This window comes from Drosophila nasuta, chromosome 2L (genome assembly GCF_023558535.2).
Source record: "Drosophila nasuta strain 15112-1781.00 chromosome 2L, ASM2355853v1, whole genome shotgun sequence".
NCBI lineage: Eukaryota > Metazoa > Arthropoda > Insecta > Diptera > Drosophilidae > Drosophila > Drosophila nasuta.
The window spans coordinates 19,161,940-19,187,137 of NC_083455.1; the positions used below are offsets into that span (position 1 = coordinate 19,161,940).

General features: G+C 38.5%; 2 protein-coding genes across 2 annotated transcripts in view; both read left to right on the plus strand.

Annotated features, from left to right (window-relative positions):
• Positions 1 to 25,198, plus strand: part of LOC132788182 (tRNA-dihydrouridine(16/17) synthase [NAD(P)(+)]-like) — a 30,889-nt gene that overhangs the window by 4,347 nt on the left and 1,344 nt on the right. The window contains exon 2 of the mRNA XM_060795517.1: positions 24,718 to 25,141. Coding sequence (XP_060651500.1) covers positions 24,727 to 25,141 — 415 coding nt within the window. The 5' untranslated portion in view covers positions 24,718 to 24,726. The remainder of the gene's footprint in view (positions 1 to 24,717; positions 25,142 to 25,198) is intronic.
• On the plus strand, positions 334 to 24,802 carry LOC132788160 (uncharacterized). Its single transcript, XM_060795495.1, has 2 exons — positions 334 to 4,560; positions 24,715 to 24,802. The coding sequence occupies exon 1, from the start codon at positions 1,521 to 1,523 to the stop codon at positions 4,503 to 4,505; it is 2,985 nt and encodes a 994-aa protein (XP_060651478.1). The 5' UTR covers positions 334 to 1,520; the 3' UTR covers positions 4,506 to 4,560; positions 24,715 to 24,802.

Consider the following 25,198-nt stretch of genomic DNA (forward strand, 5'->3'; position numbering starts at 1 on the left):
TTTAAAATTGTAAAACCATTTCTTTTCAAATCTTTGACCTTGAGATTAAGTTGAGTTTATTAAAAAATGTTAATATCTTATGTGAAATAAGTTAATTTTATAGATTTAGATCCTTACAAAAATAACTCTTTCCCAAAAAGTATTTACATTGCTTTCTAAAAATTATTTTTAAGTCAAATTTCTACTATCCTTCTCTATCTCTACTCAAAATTATTACATTACATTATTTTTTAAATTATATATTCTAATCGAAAACTTATTTCATAGCAAGTTTTTCACTATGTTTAGCAAATTAAATCAGTGCATCTCTAAGTTGAGTGATTTTCACGCGTTCATCTCAAATTCATAGGTTATTTTTTCCCATTCCACAATTGACAGAGCAACTCCCACTCTAAACTCCAAAATCTACCCCAAAAAGCATGCCACACATTCACATATCAGGATAGTTAGTTTACACTGAGTAAATGAATGTGTGTGTGTTTGTGTTATGGCGCTCCAGACCGGTCTTTAAGCTTCAAACGTTTTACCGGCAACCAGACAGCTGTGACAAGTCGCTCTCTCACACTCGTACTCTCTTTCGCTCTGTCTCTCTTTCTTTCTGCACACTTCCCACTCTCCATTTGCTTTCAATTGTGAAAAGCTTTTCGCTTTCAACTTCAATCGCTTGAATCGCACTTGTGCTTTCAATTGCATCAGGCTGTCGTTTTGGCTTTGCCAGAGCTTTGCACACAGAGCATTACTCAGTTGCTTCGCGTCCGTCTGACGAGTTGGTTCGTTGTGTTTTTGGTGAAACGCCACTTGTGCGTTACGGTTTTGCTCCCCGCTCTATTTCTGTCTCGCTTGCTCGTTCGTTCTCTGACTGTATTTCTCGCTCTCGCTGTTGTGACTGTTGTCTGTGTGTTTCTGTGCGTGTGCGTACGTGTGTGTGTATATGTGGGGGAGCAAACAACAACAACCACAACGACAACAACAGCACGCAGAAGAGGAAGAAAAGCAAAAGCAGTTGGCAAAGGGAATCATAGAGCAAAGCATTCATATGAATTGGGGGTGGGCGGCGAACAAGCAAAACGACAACCCTGTAAGCACCACCACCCCCTCGGAACGTGCATAAAAGCGTGATTCTTAACTGCGCCATTCACACAAACACACATGCACACACGCATACTTACACGCACACACTTATAAGCGCGAGCATATTCACAAGTGACAACAAACAAACAAACAACCAACAATAACAAAAAAAAAAAAGAAACAAGAAAAGGTGACAACAGACAACGACAACGAAGTGAACAACGCGCAGGATAATTGCACGCGGATTACATAAACAGCACTCGTCGCGCCTGTGGGCGTGGCATTCAAAAGCAAGCAAACAAACCAAAAGCCACAAAAACAACAACAACAACTACAATTGGAATAACAATAGCAGCAACAAGAGCAGCTGTAATGTGCCATTGCCAGCAAACGAGATTAATTCACATCATTCACTCATCAATTTCATCATTATTATCATCATTAACACAATGCGCAACGCGTCCAGAGCGACGCCACTAGCAGCAGCAGCGACGCCGCATCAGCAGCAGAAGCAGCAGCAGCAGCAGGAGCAGGATCACATCATCACCATCAGCACTGCCAGCTTAAGCGAGCAGTCACAGGAGGCGCCACTCAAACATTATCAAACACCAGCAACTGTAGAGGGCGCTGCAACTGGAACGGGAGCAGGAACTATTATCGGAGCGACAAACGTACAGCAATCGATAACACAGGGATCACAACAACAATCGTCGGACTCCACAACGAAACGATCTGGTGGCGCCCTCTGTCGTCTCAGTCAGCTAGTCAGCTATCAGAATAACATTGCCGATGTGCAGCATCGACGGGGACGTCGTCTGCATGGACTGCAGTTGCCGCTGCATCCGTTGCAGCTTTTCGGCTGGCTTGTGCTGCTGCTCTTCGGTGTGGCCAGCTATTGGGTATTAATACCAGCATTTCATGCACCCATTCAAGGACCCCTCTATGGTCTAATCTCGGGCCTGTACGTGGTGCATATTGCCGCCCATTTGACCGCTCTGCTGACCGATCCCGCCGACAAAGAGTTGCGTCGCGTGCATCGCAACGATCGCATTGTGCCCGAATTCGATCGCAGCAAACACGGTCACGTCATCGAGAACGGACGGTGTCATTTGTGCAACATTCGCACCTCGACGCCGCGCACCAAACACTGCTCCGTGTGCAACAAGTGTGTGGGGAAGTTTGATCATCATTGCAAGTGGCTGAATCACTGCATCGGCTCGCGCAACTATGTCGCCTTCCTAATGTGCGTCGTCAGCGCTGTGGTGGCCACGCTGGTCATTGTGGCCGCCGTCATTGGCCAAATTGTGCTGTACTATGTGCAACCCGATTGGCTCAGCTTCTATTGGTGCAACAGTCGCTTGGAGTCGACGGAGTTGGAGTCCAGTGACTACATCAATCTCACGCTAAGTCTGAGCAATGGCACCATGATGCTCTTGGAGCAGGAGACGGAGGAGCAACAGCTCTATGTGGACACACAACTGGATAATCTAACGGTGTCCACGTTGCCCACGCTGTTGGACAACTTTACGGCGCTTCTGGAGCAGACAACGACAACACCGACAACGACAACGTCGCTGGTGAATCACACACAGGTGACACCGCTTGTCGCTGGCATCGGGGTCCATGAGACCATCTATCTACTGCTCCTGGGCGTGCTGGGTTTGCTGGCCGCCATCAGTGCCGGACTGCTGCTGCATCTGTGCTTCTTTCACATCTACATCTCGTTCCTGGGACTCACGACGTACGAGTACATTCGCAATCATCGACAGGCGCAGGAGGCGAAAGCCAAACAGCTGCTCGAGCAGGGCAAAAATGGTGGTGTACACTTCAATCCGCAGTTGCCCACACTGCAACATCCGTCCAAGCTGCCTGCTGCAGGAACTCAGCTCTACTGCTGCTCCAGCGTTCCGCATCCCAATCAACAACAGCAGCAGCAGCCGCTGCCCGATGCAGCGGGAGAAGCAGGAGTAGCACATCAGCTGCATTGTTGTGCCAGCTCGAGGGAATTCCATCAGCAGGCACGCCAAGCGGTCTATGTGTGCTCGCTGCTGCAGGAGCGACGCCACGATCATCTCCAGCAGCAACTGGATGCAGTGGATGCTGCGCATGAGGCGTCCTCGTTGCGTGCCTCGTTCCACTGCTGCTCGAGCTATGCGGCCAGCGCCATGCAGCGACGTGTGAGCACGGCGGCTAGCGCGAAGGCGGCGCTTGAGCCGCGACAGCGTGCCGCAAGGGGCGTGGCAGGCAGCGCCGCTGCCTATTTGCAGTACACGGAACAGTGCACGCTCTGCACGTTTCAGTTGCGGAGTCCGTTGCGCGGGGGTCGCGGAAGTGCAGCGGGCAGCAGCAGCACACGGACTCTAGCCAGCCAAACGGCCACGCCCTCGGCCTCGTCGTCGGCATCGGCCGCTGGGAATATATCGAAGCATCAGCGCTGGCGTCGAAAATGGAATTGTTGCGCCAATGTGCCCGACAGTCCGGATGTGCCCAACGATCTGCTCGCTGCGTTGTCGTATCGCGAGCACGCCGCCACCGTCAGTGGCAAGATCAATGCCAGCGAGCTGCCCGTGCAGTTCATACGCAGCCTCGAGGTGCCACATGGCAGCGGTGGCAACGAGTTGCCGCTGCCCCTGAAGACGCCGCGCAGCTCCCGCTTGCGGCACATGCTGCGACTGCTGGGACGCTATCGTCGGACACGTTGTCAACGGGGCGGAGCTCATGGGAATCACGGTGTGGCAGCGGCGGAGCAGCATGTGGCCGCCATCAAGCAGAATCAGATACGTCCGTTGCAGTTGCAGGCGGGACGTGGCTACGATGCGGGCTACGATGCCTCGACGACGACGCCTCCACCGCAAAGTTCGCCGAGTCGCAACAGCAGCGACAGCATCAGCAACAGCAGCGAGCTGAGCACTGATCACGGCGGGAAGGAACTAATGCTACTGCCCACCAGCGTGATTCGCGACGATTGTGTCACGACCAGCTATCAATTGACGCTGCCACCCGCATTGCCGCCCCCCACGCGTCGCAAGATGCCCAATGCCAGCGAACTGGCTGAGCTCGCCGAAACGTTGGGCTTTGTCACCTCGCATTCACCGTCATCGGCATCGTCGCATTCCTCGTCCAATTGCAGTCGCCAACTGCCGGGATTGGGCAACGTCTATCGACGTCAGCGGCGCAAGCATTTCCTGCGCACACGATCGCCCACCTTGTCGCCCATCCATGAGTCGGGACTGTCGAATCCCACATCGCCGCAGCCGTTGCGTCACAGCCTCGTCAGCGGCAGCGCCAACAGTGTGGCCAAGTGTTCGCCGGATGTGGCACGTTCCTCGGCGTCGCTGGTGCAGAATCTTTGCGGTCTCGCCGGAGAAGCGTTGCGCAAGACCGCCTCGAATAGTTCGCTGCAGAGCATCAGCTCGAACTCGAGCAGCACCTAAGTAGAAGATGGTGGATTGTAGACAGTTCCTTGCATGGTTTCTGCTTAGTCCATAGGTTAGTCATTAAAAGATGCAAAAAGAGGAAACTCCGTTTAAATCCCAGTCCAGTTTCCAATTATGGGAATAATACGCATTCAATCCGTCGGTTACCAAATTCAAATTCAAAGTTTGAGGCTTTATTTCACTGTAAATGCCCCCAAATTGTCTAGGCGCTATAAGTACGATATTATTATATTATTATTAAATACGCAGTAAAAGCTAAAACTAGTTCTATTATTTAACTAATTCTTGTTGAACTTTGATGTCGATTTTTTGGGCATTGCTTTTGATGTGGTTTCCTAATGAAATTCCAAATTAGTTCACTGAATTCTTGCTCATTTATTTAAAACTTCTCTATTAGAAAATTATTTCTTAGCTAGAACTTTATGAAATTACTTGCAGAACGAAAGATTTCATTTTTTGTTGAATTTTTAAATATGCAGTAAAAGCCAAAATAATTCATAATATTTCATTTTTAACTAAAGTTAATTGCATTTTTTTATTTATAATTATTAAACATTTATTTGGTGCAAAGTCATGGAAGAAAGATTTGATTTGATGTATGCAGAAAAGACAATTTATATTCATCGATTTTCTCTCATTGCTTTTGATGTGGTTTTCTGATGAAATTTCAAATAATAAATGAAATTTGTTTCCTCACTGCAAAGTCAAAAAATAACTCTTTGAATATTGTTCAGAGCGAAGGATATAATGTTACTTTCTATTATTAAAGTTAAACTTATTTCATCTTCCTAATCTTCGACGCAGCATTTGCTATTTGATGTGGTTTCCTAATGAAAATTCCAAGTTATTGATTGAATAAATTTCTCTATTATTTAATAACTTAATATTTGAGGCTCAGTTATTTTCGTCTTAAAAATTGTACTTAACAACTCCTGACTGCTTTGGATTTCCCACCGTTTTACTCTTTTAATTTTATTAGAGTTAATATCTTTATTTTTTCTCTTCTTGAAAAAAATCTGCGGAAATGTCTCAAAATGTAAGGAAATTCTATATTTATGTTGGTTGGATAAACATGTTTCTTTTGAATCCTTAAAGTTTAGTTTAAACTCTTGCTTCTCTGCTTGTGCTAACAATCTCTTGGAGCAATCTATCAGAATGCAAACCTTGTATTTATTATGCAAAATGCTTAGTATAGCAATCTTATGCAAATTGCTATGAGTAATAACTTTGTCCGTCTATCCATCGACAATTCCAATCCAATTCCATTGCTGTTGATTTGTGTGCGATTCATATTTTTGTGGCATTAGTAGAGGAGAGAAGACACTTGTTCGCACTCGTTCGCAATTGCTTTGAATGCGACGAAACGCATTCAACTGTATTGAAAAGGTTTCGCTGCCTTCTCCACTACGCTCACAAATGTGTGCTATACAATGCGCATATATTTTTAGTGATTTGCACCTGAATCTCGCCTCCCACATCACTCACCTCTCGCAATAGAGAGAAGACAACACTTAACCGCACACAAATACAAACACAATCACAATACGCTTTTCAACTAAATATCGTGAGTTGTATCTGTTGGATGGCTTCGCTTCGCATTCAAATTCGCATTCGCGTTAAATATGCAACAGCCTGTCATGTACAATTGATTGCAAGGGGGAGGAGAAGTATGACTAGAGAGGAGGAGGAAGTGGCATGCGGGGAATATGCAATTGTATTCACTCACTCTGCTAGTCGATATTGATTTTCATTTTGAAAACTGTTAGCTGGGGCGTCGCTGATTACGGTTACAAGTATCTCTTTAGTTCTAGCTTCCACACACAGCGCAAAATTATGAAGCACTTACCGAATTTCATTTGATTTGAAATATAAGCGAAAAAAATGGTATAATGAATAATGAAAGGGTTTTTTATTTAGTATTTATATTTATTATTATTATTATTTAGAGGTTAGTTATAATTAAAATTAATACTAACACTATTGGTAAAGCATTATTTAGTATTTATATTTATTTAACTTCAATAATTATAAATATAATATTTCCACATTCCTTTTTTAATCTTTTTTACAATTTAAATTTTATTTTAAATTCTTGTTTAATTTTTTATTTTATTTTAATTTTGTAAATTTTTTTGTTAATTTACTAAAGATTGCTTTGACTGAGAATAATTACGAAAATAATATTTTTACATTTTAAATTCTTGTTACATTTTTTATTTTAGTTTTATTTTTCTACAATTCTTTGTTAATTCACTAAAGTTTGACTGCAATTAAAATGATTAATTATTAAAATAATACTTTCACGTTTCTTATTTTTACTTATTTTTACTTAAATTTTATTTTAATTTCTTGTTACATTTATTTTGATTCTACTTTGCATGATGTTTATTTTGAAATTAAATTAAAAATATATTTTGTTTTAGATGTTTTATGGTTATATTAATATTAAAATTATTTGTTTTCATTTTTTTTATTTATTATTTATTTTATTTTATTATTATTTTCTTTTCTTTTTATATATATTTTCATTTCATATTATTTTTCATTCACTTCATTTTAGTTAATCATAATTTTTCATGTTTATTTTTGTTTTATTTTTTATTACTTAATATTCTCTTTTAGTTTTATTTATTTCTTTTTGTTATTTTCAATTTTCTACGCAGTCTATACTTGAAAAAAAAAAAAAAATGTTTAAAGTGATTTTTGGTTGCTTGATTTAATTTCCCCATTTTATTTCCCCATTTTACTCTCTGTGTAGCTGCCGATGTCGATGTCGATGTATCTGTATCTATATCTCTGCGTCTATGTTGGAACAGAGCTCCATCTTGTTGTGACTTTGCAACATTTGCGCAAACAAAAGCCACATACACAGACACACATAAAGGCACCAAACACACACACCCACACATGTGCTGCAGTTGCAAAATGGTTACGCAAATGTTTTCATTCAAATTCAATTCAAATGCACTGGCAAAAGTTGGCAAAGCTCCCTCTAACAATGCCCCGAAATGTGTGGGCAGCTATTGCGTAATACCCACTGAGCATAAACATGTGTGTATGTTAAGAGTGAAAGAGAGAGAGAGAGAGAGACAGTAGAAGAGAGAGTGGGAAAGACACTTTACAAACTTGACAAGGCTAATGAAAAAAGTTCAACTCCATAGTTCGGCATTTTCACATAGGACACAAAACAGGAATAGAACTCGTAATGGGAAAAAGAAGTAGGAAGGGGGAAAAAGAGTGGGGAGAGGCAATAGAGGAATAGGGAGCGGAAAAGGGGGACAGGAAATAGGGAAATTCCTGGCTAACATTAAATATGCCTCAACATGAATTATTAATTCCGCAGCTGAAAATGGAAATGATGCGTCAAAAAATGTGATTGAGTCGGGACTGGCAACGCGACTGACACGTACATACGTCAGACAGACAGAAAGAGAGAGAAGAAGAGAAGGAGGAGAGCGGGTACACGAAAAGAATGGATTGCTGCAGATACTCGTCAAGACAGTTAGAGAGACAGTCATAATGCACACAAGAGAAGAAGGCAGAAGAAGAAAGTGTAGAGTGTAGAGTGAGGCAGACAAACAACACTCCAATCTACTCTTAAAGTCGACAGCTCATGCCATTGAGACTGACAGCAGCAGCACTGCAAGATTGGTTGGCATACTCACTCGATCCCTCAGCAATTGTAGCAACTTCGAAACTGATTTGCAACAGCAACAATTTGATGTATGTGCTTTGCAGTGCTCAGATTCTAATACACTAAAAGGGTATTAGCACCGAAAGCAACTCGAATTGTCGACAAATTAAGTTATCAAGGAACTTATTTCATTGTCTAGATATGATATATGGGTAATTCTTCCTTTTTTCTTCCTTTTCTAAACTGAAAAAACACATACCAAAACATTTTTTCCTTTTTTGAGTAAAGATGAATCTTTTAGCTCTTGATTAGAACTTTAAATAGAGCTACAAATGATTTTGGAACTATTTTTCTGTTAAAAGTTAATTGCGAAAATGAACGAAGAATATCCTTTACTTATTATTAACATGATTTTTACTGAAAATAGTTTTGAAAAAGAAATAACTAAGTTTATTATCACCTTAGCAACTATACTCTTTAAATCTCTTCAAGACATTTTTTTTAAATACTTTGACTTTATTAAGATGTTATATTTTATTTCAATTTTGATTATAAATGCATAAATTAAAAAAAAATTCATAATTTCAGATTTTAAAAAGGAATACTATATTCACTTCAATTAGTTGAAAGATAGTGCAAGTTTTCCACTCTTACGTTTAAGCATAGATAAGTAATTGTTGACAAACAAAACTTTCAAATGTATCACTATCAAATTTATAGCTGAAAATTCCAAGAATTGTCTCTTATCATACTACGAATCTGTTGCAATCTCTTCGAGTGTGTGTCTCAGATTTTATCTACCTTTCTCTCTCAGTCAAACGATAATTATAATTCTTCACTCTGCCCTGCCTTCCCTGTCTCTGTCAGCAATTTATAGCAATTGTTTGTTCTATTAGTCTGAATATAGATGCCCAAATTGTAAACGTAATCACTTTGCGGCAGCTGGTCACATTGTATCCAATTGTGCCACAACTGACAGGTTAATTAAAGTTGCTAAGCTGGGTCACTTTACTCTAACACACACACACACACATGGCTATATGATTGCTATATATAGTTGCATTGTTGTTGTGTCAGCCATAAATGTTATTTTACCTCATCCTCTTGCTCTTTTCTCCGTGTGTGCTGCAAAAACATGTCGACTCCTAGACTAAGTCGTGTCTCTCGCACTCTAATTTCGACTTCAGTGCAACAACTGACATGTATTTTCATTCTATCGTCTCGTGTGACATGAATAGAAAATTGCAAAAATGGGAAAAATGGGTAGAATATATGGGAAAAAGTCGACTCGCAACAATAATATTAAATGGAGTTTGAATTGAAGTTCTGTTGACTGCACTTCAACTGGCAAAACTCACAAATGTGTGTTGTCCGTGTCTGTGCAAAAAGTCGAGCAAATTTCCACTGCACTTGCTCATTTCCGGTTGGAGTATGAAAAAGAGAAACAAAAAGAGCACAACAAAAAAAAAGTGTTGCATACTTTTTAGCGCACATCTTCCTACTTTCCCTGTGCTAAAATGCTTAATTTGATGGCTCTTGGCATTAACAATTTAGCGCTGCACCTGCTGCCACTCACACTCACACACACTAACACAAACACCTTCACACACACACGTATACACATTTTATGGTGTTGCTGCTTCATTATATTTAACTTGCTGTCAAGTTGTTTATACCTTCACATTTAGGGCCAAGCGAAGAGCTCATTAACTTGGCTTGTCGTTCGTTCGGTTTGGCAAACATTGTTGCAGCTTAAGCCAAATTTTTTATCGCCATTATAATTGCATTAAATCATCTGTAAAATTAACAACAAACAAGTCTAGAGAAGGATTTACAATGTTGCAAAGCTACTATGTTGGTTCTTAAATGAAGTGTGAAGAATTAGTAAACCAGAGTATAGAACTTATTCTAAACGAATATTCTTATAACTTAGTTATAATTTCGTTAACTTAGAATCTCTTAATGCACAACAATTTTCTCATTAATTGTATTTTTATACCCGCTACCCATAGGGTAGAAGGGTATTATAACTTTGTGCCGGCAGGAAATGTATGTAACAGGTAGAAGGAGGCATCTCCGACCCTATAAAGTATATATATTCTTGATCAGCGTCAACAGCCGAGACGATCTAGCCATGTCCGTCTGTCCGTCTGTGTGTCTGTCCGTCTGTCCGTCCGTCCGTATGAACACCTAGATCTCAGAGACTATAAGAGATAGAGCTATAATTTTTTTTTTCGACAGCATTTGTTATGTTTGCACGCAGATCAAGTTTGTTTCAAATTTTTGCCACGCCCACTTCCGCCCCCGTAAATCAAATAAATCGAATAACAAGCGTAATTGTAAAGCTAGAATTACGAATTTTGGTATATACAATAATTACTATAGTATTTATGATTCCTGAAAATTTGGTTGCGATCAGATAATAATTGTCGAAGTTATTAAAGAAATACTTTTGTATGGGCAAAAACGCCTACTTACTAGGGGTCTTAGTTGCTTTGGCTGACAATCTGGTATATTGTGCCGTCTATGGTATATTTTGAATGCGGTACTATATCAATATACCAAATATACCATTTAGTATATTCTTAGTATTTTTTAGTATATTTGTAGTATATTCGGTATATTTTGAGAATAATACCGCAAAATATATTGCTTTTAATCAAATTGGGTAGCGGGTATCTCACAGTCGAGTACACTCGACTGTAACTTTCTTACTTGTTTAAATTTAACCAATATTATTGATAATTTAATAGTATTTTTGTAGAATGAGCCAGAGACTTAGGAAAAGCATACATATATTCTGAAAAGTTATTATTGTAAACATTGTTGTTAAACACTTCTGAAAAATGTTTTTTTATAAAACTTTATTATTAAAACACTTCTCTAAAGACCTGAAGAGGTTTTCATTGTGAAACTTTTATGTATTTAGTTAAACTTAATTATTTTAAATTCGAAACCATTCTTTAAATATTTGAATTGATTCTTCAGCGTATTTTAATGACAGAAAAATAGTAAATTTTTATAGTTTAAGAAATTTATATTTCATTTTCTTTGTACCTTTAATAGTGTATTCTTCTTAAAGTTTTTCTTAAATTAATTTAAAGACCTTTACTTGGCATTTTCTTGTGCACTTATTTGAGGTGTTCTTCTATTTTCTATTGAAATTCTTTACCCAAAGTTTTTCGAGTACAGCAAAAGGTAAAACGTAGTATCATAGTTAAATAAATAGAAAGTTGTTCTTGTTGAGGACTCGCCCATTTCTAGCGTTCTAGCAATCCTCCAGAGTTATCATCATGCAATCGGCATTCAAGGCTGCTTAACGCTTGCTTTGTGTGTGTGAGTGTGTGTGTATGTGTGTGGCACCTGCCACACTTTGCAGTCTAATGCTGCTGCAACCTGCGTCGCTTTTCAAGGCTGCGCTTTAAATATATCCTGTTAAATTTTGAACTGTCAAGTTTGTGTTGCTCCTCCCTTGACCTTAGTTTGCCTCAAAGTCTGACCGCTCACATGTGTGAAAAATGCACTGGGGCGATTTGTGACTACACTTGACTGCCAAAGGGGCGTGGCTTTGGGAAGGGAAATGCCAAGGTTCTCTGTCTCTCTCTTACCTGGGTTTGGCTTCTCACACTTCAGTTGTTGCTTTATTTTTGTTTTTGTCTGCCGTGTGAATTGTGGCAAAAATTCCACTTTAATTACATGTCCAAGCTGAAGTCGATGTCCATGTCATGTGTGTGTGCACGGCCATTAAACTCGGCGCATATATTCCTTTTTCCTTTTTTTTTGTCTTATTTTTTTGTGCTCCTGCCACTCTCGAGTTGAGCCTAGCCTAGCAACGCCCTCGAGTAACTCAAGTTGATTCGATGTCTTCTCGTTAAAGTTTGTTTATGGCTCCAAAGCGAGCGCCTCCCTCACTCCACCTCCCCCCCCTTGACTGACCCATGGCAACAGTTAGTTGTTGTCATGAGCAATTGTTGTCTGTATGTTTTGTGTTGCAGCCGCATCAATTATAAATTTAACGTTGCGCCTTCATTTGCAATGGACACGCAACGAAGAGCCCGCCCCCTTCTCACAGACAAGAAATCTACATAAATCGCAGAGGGGCGTAACGAGGGGAGCATAACGATTGGGGCGTGTCAATCGCCTTGCAAAGCTTGCAAAGTCTCGAAAGTCTGCCCAAAAAAAGATGAACTACCTGCTTGAGTGTTCGCTGTCTATCTATCAATAAACAGTGCGAGGGGAGGGAAGGGGAAAGGAAGGCCTTTAGGTGCGCCACATAATACAATTTCCATTACCAGGTTACCAAGTGGAAGAGTGGAGGGTAAGAGGGGGGCTTGTGTGGAGTACTGCACCCATTTGACGGCGCTTGAATTATGATTGATTTCCCTGGAAATTGGGCGTCGCTGTCAACGGCCAGACAGACAAGACAGAGAGAGAGAGAGGGAGAGAGAGATACTGCCACGCCTCTGTCTACGCCTACTTGAAGCACAGACAACTCACATGATAGCTCGGCTCCTGCTGTGGCATAAATAGGGAATCGAGACTGCAATTGTTTTTGCTCCGAGTCCTTTTAGTCCTGTTCCTCCAACTCCTAGCTCCAGCTTCTAATTCAACTAAGGACCCCAACTCCAGGTTTAACTGGTTGTCATTAGCAATCGCCGTTTGGGCGTTTCTATTAGTTTGGCTAGCTAACCTGTAACAGGATACGTCAAAGGTCCTGTTTCAGCTCCGCTTTGTTTGCGGCTCGTTTTTGTTTTATTCTCTTTCGGAGGAAGAAAGGAAGGAAGGAAACATGCCACGACAATTTTTTGCTTTGCTTTTTCTACTTTTCGTTCACCCATTTTTATTTCGGTTGGTTCAATGAACTCTTCACTCTTTGTCCTGACTGCAACAGGCTCTTCAGCATTTAATATGATTTTTCAATTTAGTTAATGACTTTGCTTTGAAACTGGATTGGGTTTGATTTGTTCTATTTCGAAGCCTACTGAAAACAAAACACCAAGTGAATGAGACTGCAAAATATGCAAGCGAGGCAAGAGTTTGAGAAACAATGAAAATAAATTTAAATATTAAAAACAAAATAAAGTGCAGCTAATTAAACATTAATTGTAATTAGAGTAAAGCAAACTTTAAACATATATTTTGGTAACGAAAAGTTAAGCTACAAAAATTGCATATATTGTAATGCAAAATTAAAGCAGAAATAAACAAAAAAATATATACAAATAAATGTAAAACAATAGCCAAGTCAAGGCAATAACAATTTCAGTCCAAAAACTGTGCAAATTAAATAGAGATTATAGTATAGAAATATCCCTGCAGTTGTGTTGAAAACAAAAAAATCTATAAAAATGTCGTCAATTTGGGTAAAATTTGATTATAGAGCTGTGCCAAGCCAAGAACGTCAGACTGCAGGGGTAAATACATAAATATATATATTTTTAGTATAAGGAGGCTAAAATTAGATTTGTAGTTGAAAGCAGCAAAGTTTGACTATTCATTTTTTGGTATATTACATGTGCTTTGATATTTTTGTCTGGTATTTTTAAGTAAAACGAATGAAATAAAAGCAAAACATAAAAAGGTTAGCCCACAAAACTGTGTCATAAAAACAATTATTGGCCACCAGGTGACGACACAATGAGTTCAGTTTGTGTCATGAAACTTGATTCTCGTGTGGCCTTTTTTCCCCTTTCATTCTGTTTTTCAGTGGCATTTTAAATATTTAGTAAGCCAACTCAGTTGTTGTTGTTGTTGTTGTTGTTGTTGGTAGTTGACTCACGTTCACGTTCATATGTGTTGACACGACCATTGAAGGCAGAAAAAGAGAGTGACCCAACCCAGTAAAACTCAACTCAACTCGACCCGTTGTGGTCATCATGGTCAACATTAAGGGGCGTCATCATGTCGGTTGTCATTTGCGTTTAACTCAACTCAGTTTAGCTCATCGTCTCATCGTATATTCCTATGTGACTGTTTGGCCCTTGTGTGTTTGCACAAGGATTGTGGCCTCGATTAACGACTAAAACAGCAGCCAGCTTTTGATTGAACTTTATGCGCACTGTGGCAACTTTATAGCAGATAACAGAGTAGTGCTCAGTGCTCAGTGGTCAGTGTTGTTGCAATAGTAAACAAGGCGTGGCAAGTCAAACACCAAAGTTCAACGTAGCAGATAAAACATTGTTATAGGTTTGGGTCTGAAAGATGGTATCTGAGCATCGAAGTAGGTAGCGAAATCTGAAAGTGATCCAGGCAGCTATAAAATGTAATTAACACACTCTTTAAAAGCATAACAAAAGTCCAACATTGCTTTGATTGACAATCTGGTATATTTCAATGTAGAAATATACCAAATATAGCATTCGGTACTATAGTTAATATTTAGTAAATTAATTTAGTAAACTTTTAGAATAGTTTAGACATGTTTAGCTTTGCTTTAAAAGAAGCTAGATCTATCTCTCTAGTCTTAGATAATCTAACAATTTGATTTGCTGAAGCATAATAGAAATTTAACGGCAGAAAATCGTTTATTATTATGCGTTTTGTTATATTAAATTATTGCACAATCTTGTATTTTATGTTATATACCAAATATAGATTTCGGTATTCAGTATTTTTGGGTTTTGCTTTTATTAAAAAGAGGTAACATCTATCTCACAATAGAGCTCTACTATACTATAGCTTTCTTATTAGTTTCTTGCTGAAATACAAGACAAATTTTATATCAGAAATTTGTTTAAGGTGATTCTTTTGCAGCTTAGAAGAAAGCTGGGATTGTAATAAGGACAACTGATAAATAGAATTAAACAATCGGCTTTAAAATTACTTCCGCATTTAAAATGCTTTAAGTAATTTTTAAAATGAATTAGATTACTACAACATTCAAAGATAATCTTAAAATGTTATTTACTTAAATAAAAGAGAAATTCAAAGGCAAAAAATAGTTCATTGTTTATACTTTTTGTTAATTAAATTACTGTACAAGCCATTGAAGCTTTAGATTAGAATGTTGAGCAACTAAAAATAGTAAATAATCGAACATTAAATTAATTGCATTTCCCATATTAGTAAAAAGACAATTCTTTTCGACAATCGCTTGTCACTAAAATTGATTGCCTCCTTATTCAAAAGTACTATCTCTGTACATCTGATTAATGAGTTAGTTCAATCATGAAATCAGCAAGGACATGTCGTCAGTCAGTGAGTCATTGCGATTGTCCAGCTCAAGGCTTATAATTTCGATTAGTAATAATATATCATGGAAACTAATAAATAGCCAATCGATAAGTCGTTTGTCTCGCATATTTCGGAAACATTGAAGCAACATTAACGTCAGCTCTAATTCGATTTGAAATATTCATAAATATTGTTGCGTATACGCAGCGAATGCCGAATGAAAACAGCCGAAGCATACACAAGTAAATATCGATAAGGGAGGAGGGGTGGAAGAGACGTCATCTGGAGGAAAACTTAACTCGCATATGTATTATTTATGCAAATACATTGCGTAAATTAACAAAGTAAATTGTTGTTTGGCATTTTATATTTCCTGTTTGCCTTTCGTCGTTGGTCGTTTGGCATTTGAAGCGACGCGACATCATGTGTTTGTCCCGGCCAAACAAATCACACAAATGTGACAGCACACACACACACATGCACTCTGACACACATACACTCACACATGTACACATTTGGAGCCTTAAGCCGAACACTCGGCAATAAAACGTCGGGGATTTATGGGTACGTGTCATTTGGCTTGTTTGTCCCTCGTTCCTTGTTCCTTCCCCCTAAGTATGCAACATTATATCAGCTACAGTACATATGTATTTGTATATTGTACACACACCTTTCGATTCACACACACACACACTCGTATCGAACACTCACACACATTTACTGCTGCAAGGCAGCAAAATAACAAATAAACAAATCCAACAACTAAACTTCGTTTGCTCCTCACCTCCGATTTTTTTTTCCTTTTCTTTTTCTTGTCGTGCTCGCAACTCGCATTCATTCAGCATTCGCTTCAACAGGCTAACAAAGTAAACGACGCCTTTTGGCTAGGCAACGATTTCCACTTAAAGATACATCACGATATAAGAAGTACATTAGCTTGCTGCCAAAGAAAGTCGCAAGCAGCGTCATAAATTCTTTATCTTTTCTTTAAAGGAAGTTCTTTAGCATGCTAATGGAACTCAATAAATTGACTAAATTTAGTCGCTGTATACAGTTTATAAAAGTTACAAGTATAAGAAATTAAATCAGATATAATGAAAAATTTAGTATATATTTATGAAATACCAAACCAATAAAAATATACTAAATGCTAGCTCAGCATTTGTTATTTATATGAATGAGAGTTTAACATTAATCAGGTTAAATTCTACTTCATCGATGTTTAGAAATTAAAATATATTAAAGAAGAATGTTCTCAAAAAATTCATAAGTTTAGAAAAAAAGGAAACAAATTTAATAAGGTAAGAATAAACCAGCCTGAAGATAATAAAACAAAATAGTACTTGAAGAATATTGAATGCTTTATAGATAAAAATGGTATACAAACATTTTAAGAATATCTTATTTGACAAATATTTAGATTTAATAAATTTATAATTAAAAAACCTAAGGATAATAAATTAAAATGAATAAAAAATACAATAGATTTGTAGGGCTAAAAATAAGAATGAATATAGTAAAGTAAAGTAAATATATTTCAAATGTAGAAAGATAGATATTGCATGATGTATAGCACAGTAGATAAACCAATATTGAATTTTGTGTTTAGTTACGTAAAATTAACCTTTAATTAGCTCCTTTTCAGTTTTATAGAGTATTTCTAAGTCAGCTTCACTGCACATTAGTTTTGGATTTCTTAAGCTGTCAACTCAAGAAGTGCAGCAATAAAATGCGCATTAAGAAGCTGCAACTTGAACACCTCGCAGCACTTGGCTCTCTCTTTCACTTGTCTCTTGGCTCGAGAATTTTAAGCACTGATTTATCCTTCATATCCCTAACTCTTCGCAATTCTCTATCCCTTGCTATGCCTCTGTGGGTGTTGCATGAAGTCAATCAGTGGATTTCACGTTCAATTTGCTTGTTGGCCTCATCTGGCGTTGTTCTCGTTGACGTTGACGTTGTCTGGGGCCTCATACGAGAAAGTACAAATATAATTAAGTGCCAGCCAGCCAGACACACTCACACTCACTCACACACACTCGCAAACACTTAACTCACACACTCACACACACACAGCCTTGGTCACATGTGAGTGGTTGGAGATTGATGCTGGCCATGGCAGTTGCTTCATTATCGCCTCTCTTCTTCTTCTCCGTCTTCGTCCTCGGCTCAGTCTCAAGGCTCAAGTTTGCGCAATGCTTCATTTTATTTCCATTTTAATACCCGGCACCAGAAAATTATGCAAGGGTATAATGAGCAACGAGTGTTGCCTTCAGAATTACGTGTATTTCACTAATATTTTATCTGTCTGGCTGTCTGTCCGTCACTTTGAACGCTTAAATCTCAGAGCCTATGAAAGCTACACACACCAAAAATTGTCACAATACTCTAGGAATATCTTACGTAGTAAAGCATGTTTTATATTTTGCCACGCCCTTTAACGCCCACCAAAAATCTATAATGTTGAATTGGAATAAATACAGCTAACGGGTATTTCTCAGTCGAATACTCTCCTCTTTAGCTAACTCGATTTTTTTGTTATATATTTGTTTACTTGTGTTTTTTTTCCTGTGCTGATGATTTCGGCCTGCTAACTTTGAGCTGACAGCGCGGCTCGACCAACAAGCATCATTAGTCCTAATGAGCTGTGTAATAAAATTTCATCAGAAGTGTGCAAACAAAGTTGGGAACCGCGCTCGAAGGGGAAGCAAAGAAGTCGCGGCTGCGTCTGCAGATTCCCGAAAAGTCTTGGCGCCCAAAATAATTAATAAACCAATTTTAATTGCCAGCACTGAAGGTGGAAAGAGAGAGAGTGAGGCTGAAGCAACTGTCATTTCAATCAATACACGTTGATTACGTGTTCACTCCCCCGACAAAAAATGCAGTTAGGCTGCTGATGCTGTCTGCATTGCAAGAATTGCCACGCCCTATAAAAAAAGAAGAAAAGTCGCCAAATTGTCCCCCAGTTTTGCAAGTTCTTGTTGTCATTCGCCATTGTCCTTGAGCCCTGAGCACAATGCGGCCTTTGATTATGGTTTATTGCGTCAGCGGCGCTTGCAGGAATTACTTCTTCTTGCCACTCCCCACTTGCCACTCGCTTGCTTGCCACTTGGCAGTGCGCCCTGACTTTGACCTCGTTGCATAACACACATCGCACAACACATAACACATAGAGACATATGTATATAACAAAAGGCAAACGCGACCACGCCCAGCAAAATGCAGTGCACACAATGCTTTAGCCCCTTTTTTGCTTCTTCTTCAACTTAACCTCATTAACTAAAGTTTCAAATTCCTTTCAGCGCATTCTAAGGCAGATTTTAGATAGTATACACTTGCCCCAAGGTGGCTTCAGCGTTGCATAAAGAACTCCTAGTTGCAACAAGAGAAGTTGCCTCTTAAAGGGAAACCCTTTGTAAAGAAGCTTAAAGGCAAATTGAGTTGAATGCAATGAAAGAGCATCTCAGATTACCAAGTTTCTATTTAATTATTTATTCCACTTCTTTGGGTATAGTCTGTAGAAAACTTTCAAGAATATTTCTATTTAATAATCATCATTCCAAATTATTACCTTTAATATTTTTTTTTTGGATTTTATCGAAAAACTGTTCTTTATTTTAAACATAACTACATACTTACTAGGATAATAAATTATTACTCTAAAGGAAATAAAAAGAAAAAGTCATTTATGACCAAATAAAAATTAATTTGTAAGAGAAAGGAAAGAAAATATTTATCGTCTAACTAAAATTTAATAAGAAAGAAAACTGACAGATAGAAAATAAATTGAATGCAATAAAAGAGCATATCAGATTACTTAATTTTCAAATTTATTCATTCCAATTTTTAAGGAATAGTCTGGTAAACATACTTTTTAAGTAATTGAATATAGGAATTAAATTCAACTTTAAATTATAGCTTTAATCAATGCTGAATAACGACAATAAAAGTGCCTCAAAGCGTTGCAATAAAACTGCCCCCTAAAGGTTCTCAGAATAAAGCAATTGTTGTGTAATATAATGCTATGGTCAAGCTATTATCTCAATCAATAGTTGTGCAAAGCTGCAAAGCTACGACGCAAATTGATAATCCTTTTGGAAAATGTTCAATTACTGAATGTCCTTCGCTTCGCTTAGCATTCGTTGTTGCATTCGCATTCAGTGAACAGCTTGTTTGCAACACGCGGCACAACAATAAAGCTCTGATTGGGTTGCAGACGACAAACAAGAGCAACAAAAAAGTGGAAATTAAATGGAAATGAAAATGAAAATGGAATTTTCATAAGTATAAGTATCTTGTTGTGGTCGAATGGAGCAAGTTAATCTACTTTGGGGTAGAGCGCTCTCTTTTTTAATAGGTTAATCGCAATTTCCACCTTCGTGTAAGTGCAATACAATGAATTAATGGACATTTCTGGTTGCTGGTTGCTGGTTGCTCTGTTGTGGTAGCACGCAAAGAGCTTTTTCTTTCGTTTTTCGCATTTTTCTGTTTTCTGTTTTTTTGTGTTTTTTTTTTCTGTTGCCCTGTTTTTCCATTAACATTTGGTTGACTGGCCAAGCACGCCAACGCCTGGGGAATTGCAACGCGGCACTTGAAATGTCATTGCGTTTGCAGGCTGTAAAACAAGTAAAAGTTTTTACTACTATATATGTATAATTTTTGCATTTTGTTATTGCTTTTGTTGGTTACATTTCATTATTTGACTTCAGCCTTCAGACTTCGGCCCACAGCGCGTATGCGTAATGCCTGACTTTATATACGTACGTATTGTTTGTGTGCTTGCAAGCGTATGAGCGTATGTGTATGCGTGTGTGTGTGTGTGTGTGTGTGTTGGACTGAAATGAGGTCATATTTTGGCGCCGGCATCGCCATCTTTGGAATGTCTGACAGATCCACGCAGAAAAACAGATACGTATAAGCATAAAGCCAGAACCGACAATAAAACAGCAGCAGCTGAAGCAGCTGCGAGTCACAAATTGCGGGTAATTGTGGATAGCAATGTAGTGCGGAGGAAGGAGGAAAGAGGGAAGGGGAATCTTGGCTTAAGGATTGTAACAACGTCTCATTGGGACGCTCTCTTCTACCCTCGACGGTCCCATAAGTAAACCGCAAAAATATGTCAAAGTTGAAATGCCAAGCAGCCAGTGACTCTCGACTCTCGACTCACGACTCTCCATGACTCTGACTCTGCTTCTGCTTCAGCGTCTGTCTCTGCCTCCACGATTACGATTCCAACTCTGTGTCTTGGGCTTGGGCTTCGGTGTCGGCTGTGGCAAGTGCTCATGGTTGTGGCTTGAAAGGATTTAACGCCTCGTTGAATGCAATCCAGTTAATTCACATTTTCTGCGCATTGGCAATTCCTTTATATTTCTACTTATATTTCATTTTTTTTTATTGAGCTTCAAAGTTTCTGCTAGTGTTTGGGCTTTAACATGCGGGGCGTGGCCGCAACAAACACATTTTGCTGACTGGGCAATACTTTCGCCTGCAGCAAATAGATATCAATACCCTCTGGGTTTAAAGTCGACGAGTATATAAAGCAAATGAAATGTATTTTACAATTTTCACTTATTATTAATTGAATTTAAACTTTTGATTTAATATTTCTTACCTAAACACATTTTTTTTTAGTAAAAGAAATAGCTCTAAAAAAAAAACTATAAATATACCATCTCAATTTTACTTTCAAAATTAAATTCAATTTATAGTTTTATTACGTTAAAAGATATTTAAGGATAAAGGATATTAAAATTACTATTTTGAATTAATATTTTAATTCACAATATTCACTATTTTACCATACATTTAAATTAATATAAGTTAGTCCAATTTAATTTCTAAATTATATTTTGAAAAATTAAAGTAGTACAATTTATTAGTTTGTTTAATTTAAGAAAGTTTGTATATATTCATTAAAGAACTAAAGTTTTCACACATCTGATAATTCTTGCAAAGCTTAATGAGTTTAGTTCATTCATTCGATCATAACTTGTTCTAAATTTATTTCCTCCTCAAATTGCAGTTTAGTTCATTCATTTGATCATAACTGGTTCCACATAACAAGTTCATTCATTCGCTCATAACTAGTTCCACATTTAATTCGTCCTCAAATTGCAGTTTAGTTCATTCATTCGCTCATTAGTAGTTCCACGTACCTAGTTCATTCATTCGCTCATAACTAGTTCCACATATAGTTCCTCCTCAAAGTGCAGTTCAGCTCCACTCAACTCCAGTGCATTTTGCAAGGGAACCGATTTGTCGGGTTTTCTTGCCAGCCCTGGTTTGTTGATTGTTCCCTTTGCGTTTTTCAATTTTTCCTTTTGCATTTTTTATGTGGCGACCAGAGAGTGCTGGAAGGTGACCATTAAATAAACAGCATTGGACCGCTGCGATTAGCCAGTGAAACCATTTTGAAAATTGGAAAATGGACGCGTGCCGCAGCAATGGCAAAATGAAAATTGCTTGCAGCGTGGTCAAGCGCATGGCCAGGGACGGGCGGAGAGGCAGAGGCCAGAGTTTGCAACTGCAACAACGCATGCAACAACGTGCTGCAAGGGAATTTGAAGTGTATTATCCATTGCTTCAAGCTTGAGTGCCCGTCTGTGTAGTCCATTTGTTATCTATTGCTTTGGCGAGTGAAAGCCACACCAAAAACGAAGAGCCAGCAAAATGTGGCAAACCTTGGCACGCTCTTGGCTCTTGGCTGCTTGTACACTTGATATTGATTCGGCTTAATTAGTGCGGAAATTATTAATTATCTGTTTTTGCTGTTTCTGCCAGACATGCGAAACGAACAACGAAAACATTGCTTAAATCAGTTTTGTAGCCACAATTGCAAACAACTTCCTTTTTCGTTTTTTTTTTGTGTTTTGAGGAGGATGAGGGTGAAGTTCAGAAAAGTTACTGCCATGATTTGGAGACATTATCTGCGGTCTTTCAATTACTCGAGAGTACTTTTGGCCACTTTGTGGTAAGTAGTTTTATACGCTACACTCTCAAGTGGATGTTGTACTTTTCAGATGCAGAAAACGTTGAATTTATTAAAGAGAAAAGTACTAATTTTCAAACATGTTAGAAATAATCTACGAACATTCTGTTGAGAAAATTAATTTGGGAGTAAGTATGAAAGTCATTCTATGAAGTGCACATTAAATATTAATGTACTGTGATGTTAACTTTATCAAAAAAAATAAATAAAAAAAAAAGGTAGAATATGGTAGAAAAGTTAGTAATTGTTCCAAATATTATTTCCCACAAAAAAGCAATAACTGCGAATTATAAATAATTTTAAACGAAATGATATTCCTGCAAATAAAATCTCATTTTACATAAAGTAAGAAAGTAAATTAAAGTAAAACTTTTCAATAGAATTTCTTGCTTCAAAATACTGCTGTGTTTAAATATTGATGGTTACTTGAACTGCATTTTATTGCATGGAAAAGTCATAAGTTAATAAATAATACTCATATTAAATTCAACTTAGATCAAAGTTGACACACAAAATTTCGTCTATAAATACTATTTGATTTTAATTAAAGCTTGCTATGCGGTAGACAAAGTACTCTCATGACTTTTACACTTTGAAGCAATTGACAAATAAACAAAAACAAGAAATTGCTGAAATTTGCTACGGCAATTTGATTAAAACGCTTTGCTGCTCTAATTACTAATAAAAGGCGACTAGCAATCTGCATATTTGAGAAACTGCAATTAAATGAAAGCTTTAAAGTGTGAGAGAGACAAACACATTTGCTGAAATTTATATAAAGCATTTTCTGTTTGGTGCCGAAAGAGCATTTGTATTAAATGCAGACTCGAAAAAGGGAATTTCTGCTGCTTTTACAACATTGTTTTACTTGCTGCCTCTGGTTGCAGTTGCTTGTTCGCTTTCTCGCTCCGACAACTGGCTTCTTTTTGCACAATTTGCAAAAGTTTTTAATTGCAAAATGCGCATTTCTCTGCGGCAGTAAAGTTGCCTTGTCTGGCCAGATAGAGAGAGAGAGAGAGTCGTGTAGTTGTGTGCCTCCTCGGTAAGTTGCTTGTAATTTGGCCATAATTATGACACAAGCAACATCTGTCATGGCTGCGCCACGCCCCCTTCATGCTATTGTAATACGCCTTCATTTGATTCTTATACAATTTACGTTCTCACAAAACTTTTCACTACATTTTCTTAACTTTAATTACTGGCAGACATTGGCAACCCAAATAAATAAAAATAAAATAAGAAAACTTTTGCACATCAGCAAAAGCAGCAAGAAGAAGATGAAGAAGAGGAACATGACTTCTTGCAATTACAACAATTGCACAAGAGAAAAGGGTGGAACGCCATTGATAAAAATTGCATGCCATTTCCGGTCAGTAAACTTTCAATGTAAAAAGTTTTCGTTTGTTTGTTTGTGTGCACGTCGCACGGCAAATCAGATTTACAATCGAGCCAAGTTATGCAAGTTCTTGTTGCACAGGTAAAACTTCTCTTTCTCCCTCTCTCTCTCTCTCACACTCTTTCACTATTCCCATTTTTCATAAGTATTTTAAGCCGCTTTAACGAACTTTGCGCAGATTGAAAATCATATTGAAAATGCAATTAAGCTGCGTAACTTCCCAAGTAACTCAATTAGTCGAGTCATTGTTATAGCTGCCGCACTGTTGCAATTGGACTTTAAGCGCTTTTTTTACGCTGCTTTGCACGAAAAGCGAAACCCATCGCGTGGAAAGTGAAATGCAGTCATGTACTGTAAAGGCCTGTAATCCACACACTTACTCACACAACTTGTATATGTGTGCGTGTGTGTTTGCAGGCCGCCATAGATGCGTGTAATTGGAGCATGCTGAAAGTGAAACGCCCACAACTCACACACAACTCATTCTATATGGCTACTCGCATATAAATTTGTTTAGCTTTGAGCTGCCGCACGACTGCGCCCAGTTTTTTTTTTTTTTGGCTAATGTGTCGCTAATTAGCTTACCACAGCAGGTGGTCCCTGCTGGTCAAGCTAAAACAAAAATGGCCCACAATTTGAAGCAACAATTTTTTGCATTAATCAAAATGGCGACGTGGACTGCAAACCGTTGCGAAGCAGTTGACAAAAAAGGATCGATGGCGTTAATCGATTGTTACTGTTTGCGATAAAAATATCAAAAAAGAGTTGTAGATTACAAATGTCCGAAAATATATGTATAATTAATTTGTTTAACTTTTATTGAAGAGCTAATTTATCAAATAGCGACAAAAACACCACAAAACAGTTGCAAAACTGTGAACAAGTAATGATCGATGACGATTGTCGATTACTACAACTGCTTCCGATAAAAGTTGAATATGTGGCAACGCTAAACTGATTATTTCAAATATTTAAACAGCTGTGAAATGTATTGCTATTAATTTTGTCTTTGCAGCAGCTACGTGAAATGGTGAACGAACATCGCGAAGCTAACAACAAACTAGCTGGCTATGAGTTCTATCATCGCGTGCTCGGCTCACCGCGCTACATTGTCGCACCGATGGTGGATCAAAGTGAGCTCGCGTGGCGCATGCTCTGTCGCCGTTATGGTGCTCAGCTTTGCTACTCACCGATGTTCCATGCGAATCTGTTCGCCAACGACCTCAAGTACCGAAAGGATGCTCTGCAAACCTGCACCGAGGACAGGCCATTGATAATACAGTTCTGTGGTAATGATCCACAGCAGATATTGGAGGCAGCGCTGGCGGCACAGGATTACTGCGATGCAGTGGATATTAATCTGGGCTGTCCGCAAGCGATTGCCAAGCGTGGACATTACGGCTCCTTCTTGCAGGATGAGTGGGAGTTGCTGACACAGATTGGTAAGTCTTTCGCATTCCCAACCCAAGTGAATTTGGTATTAATCCCTGCCTGCATTT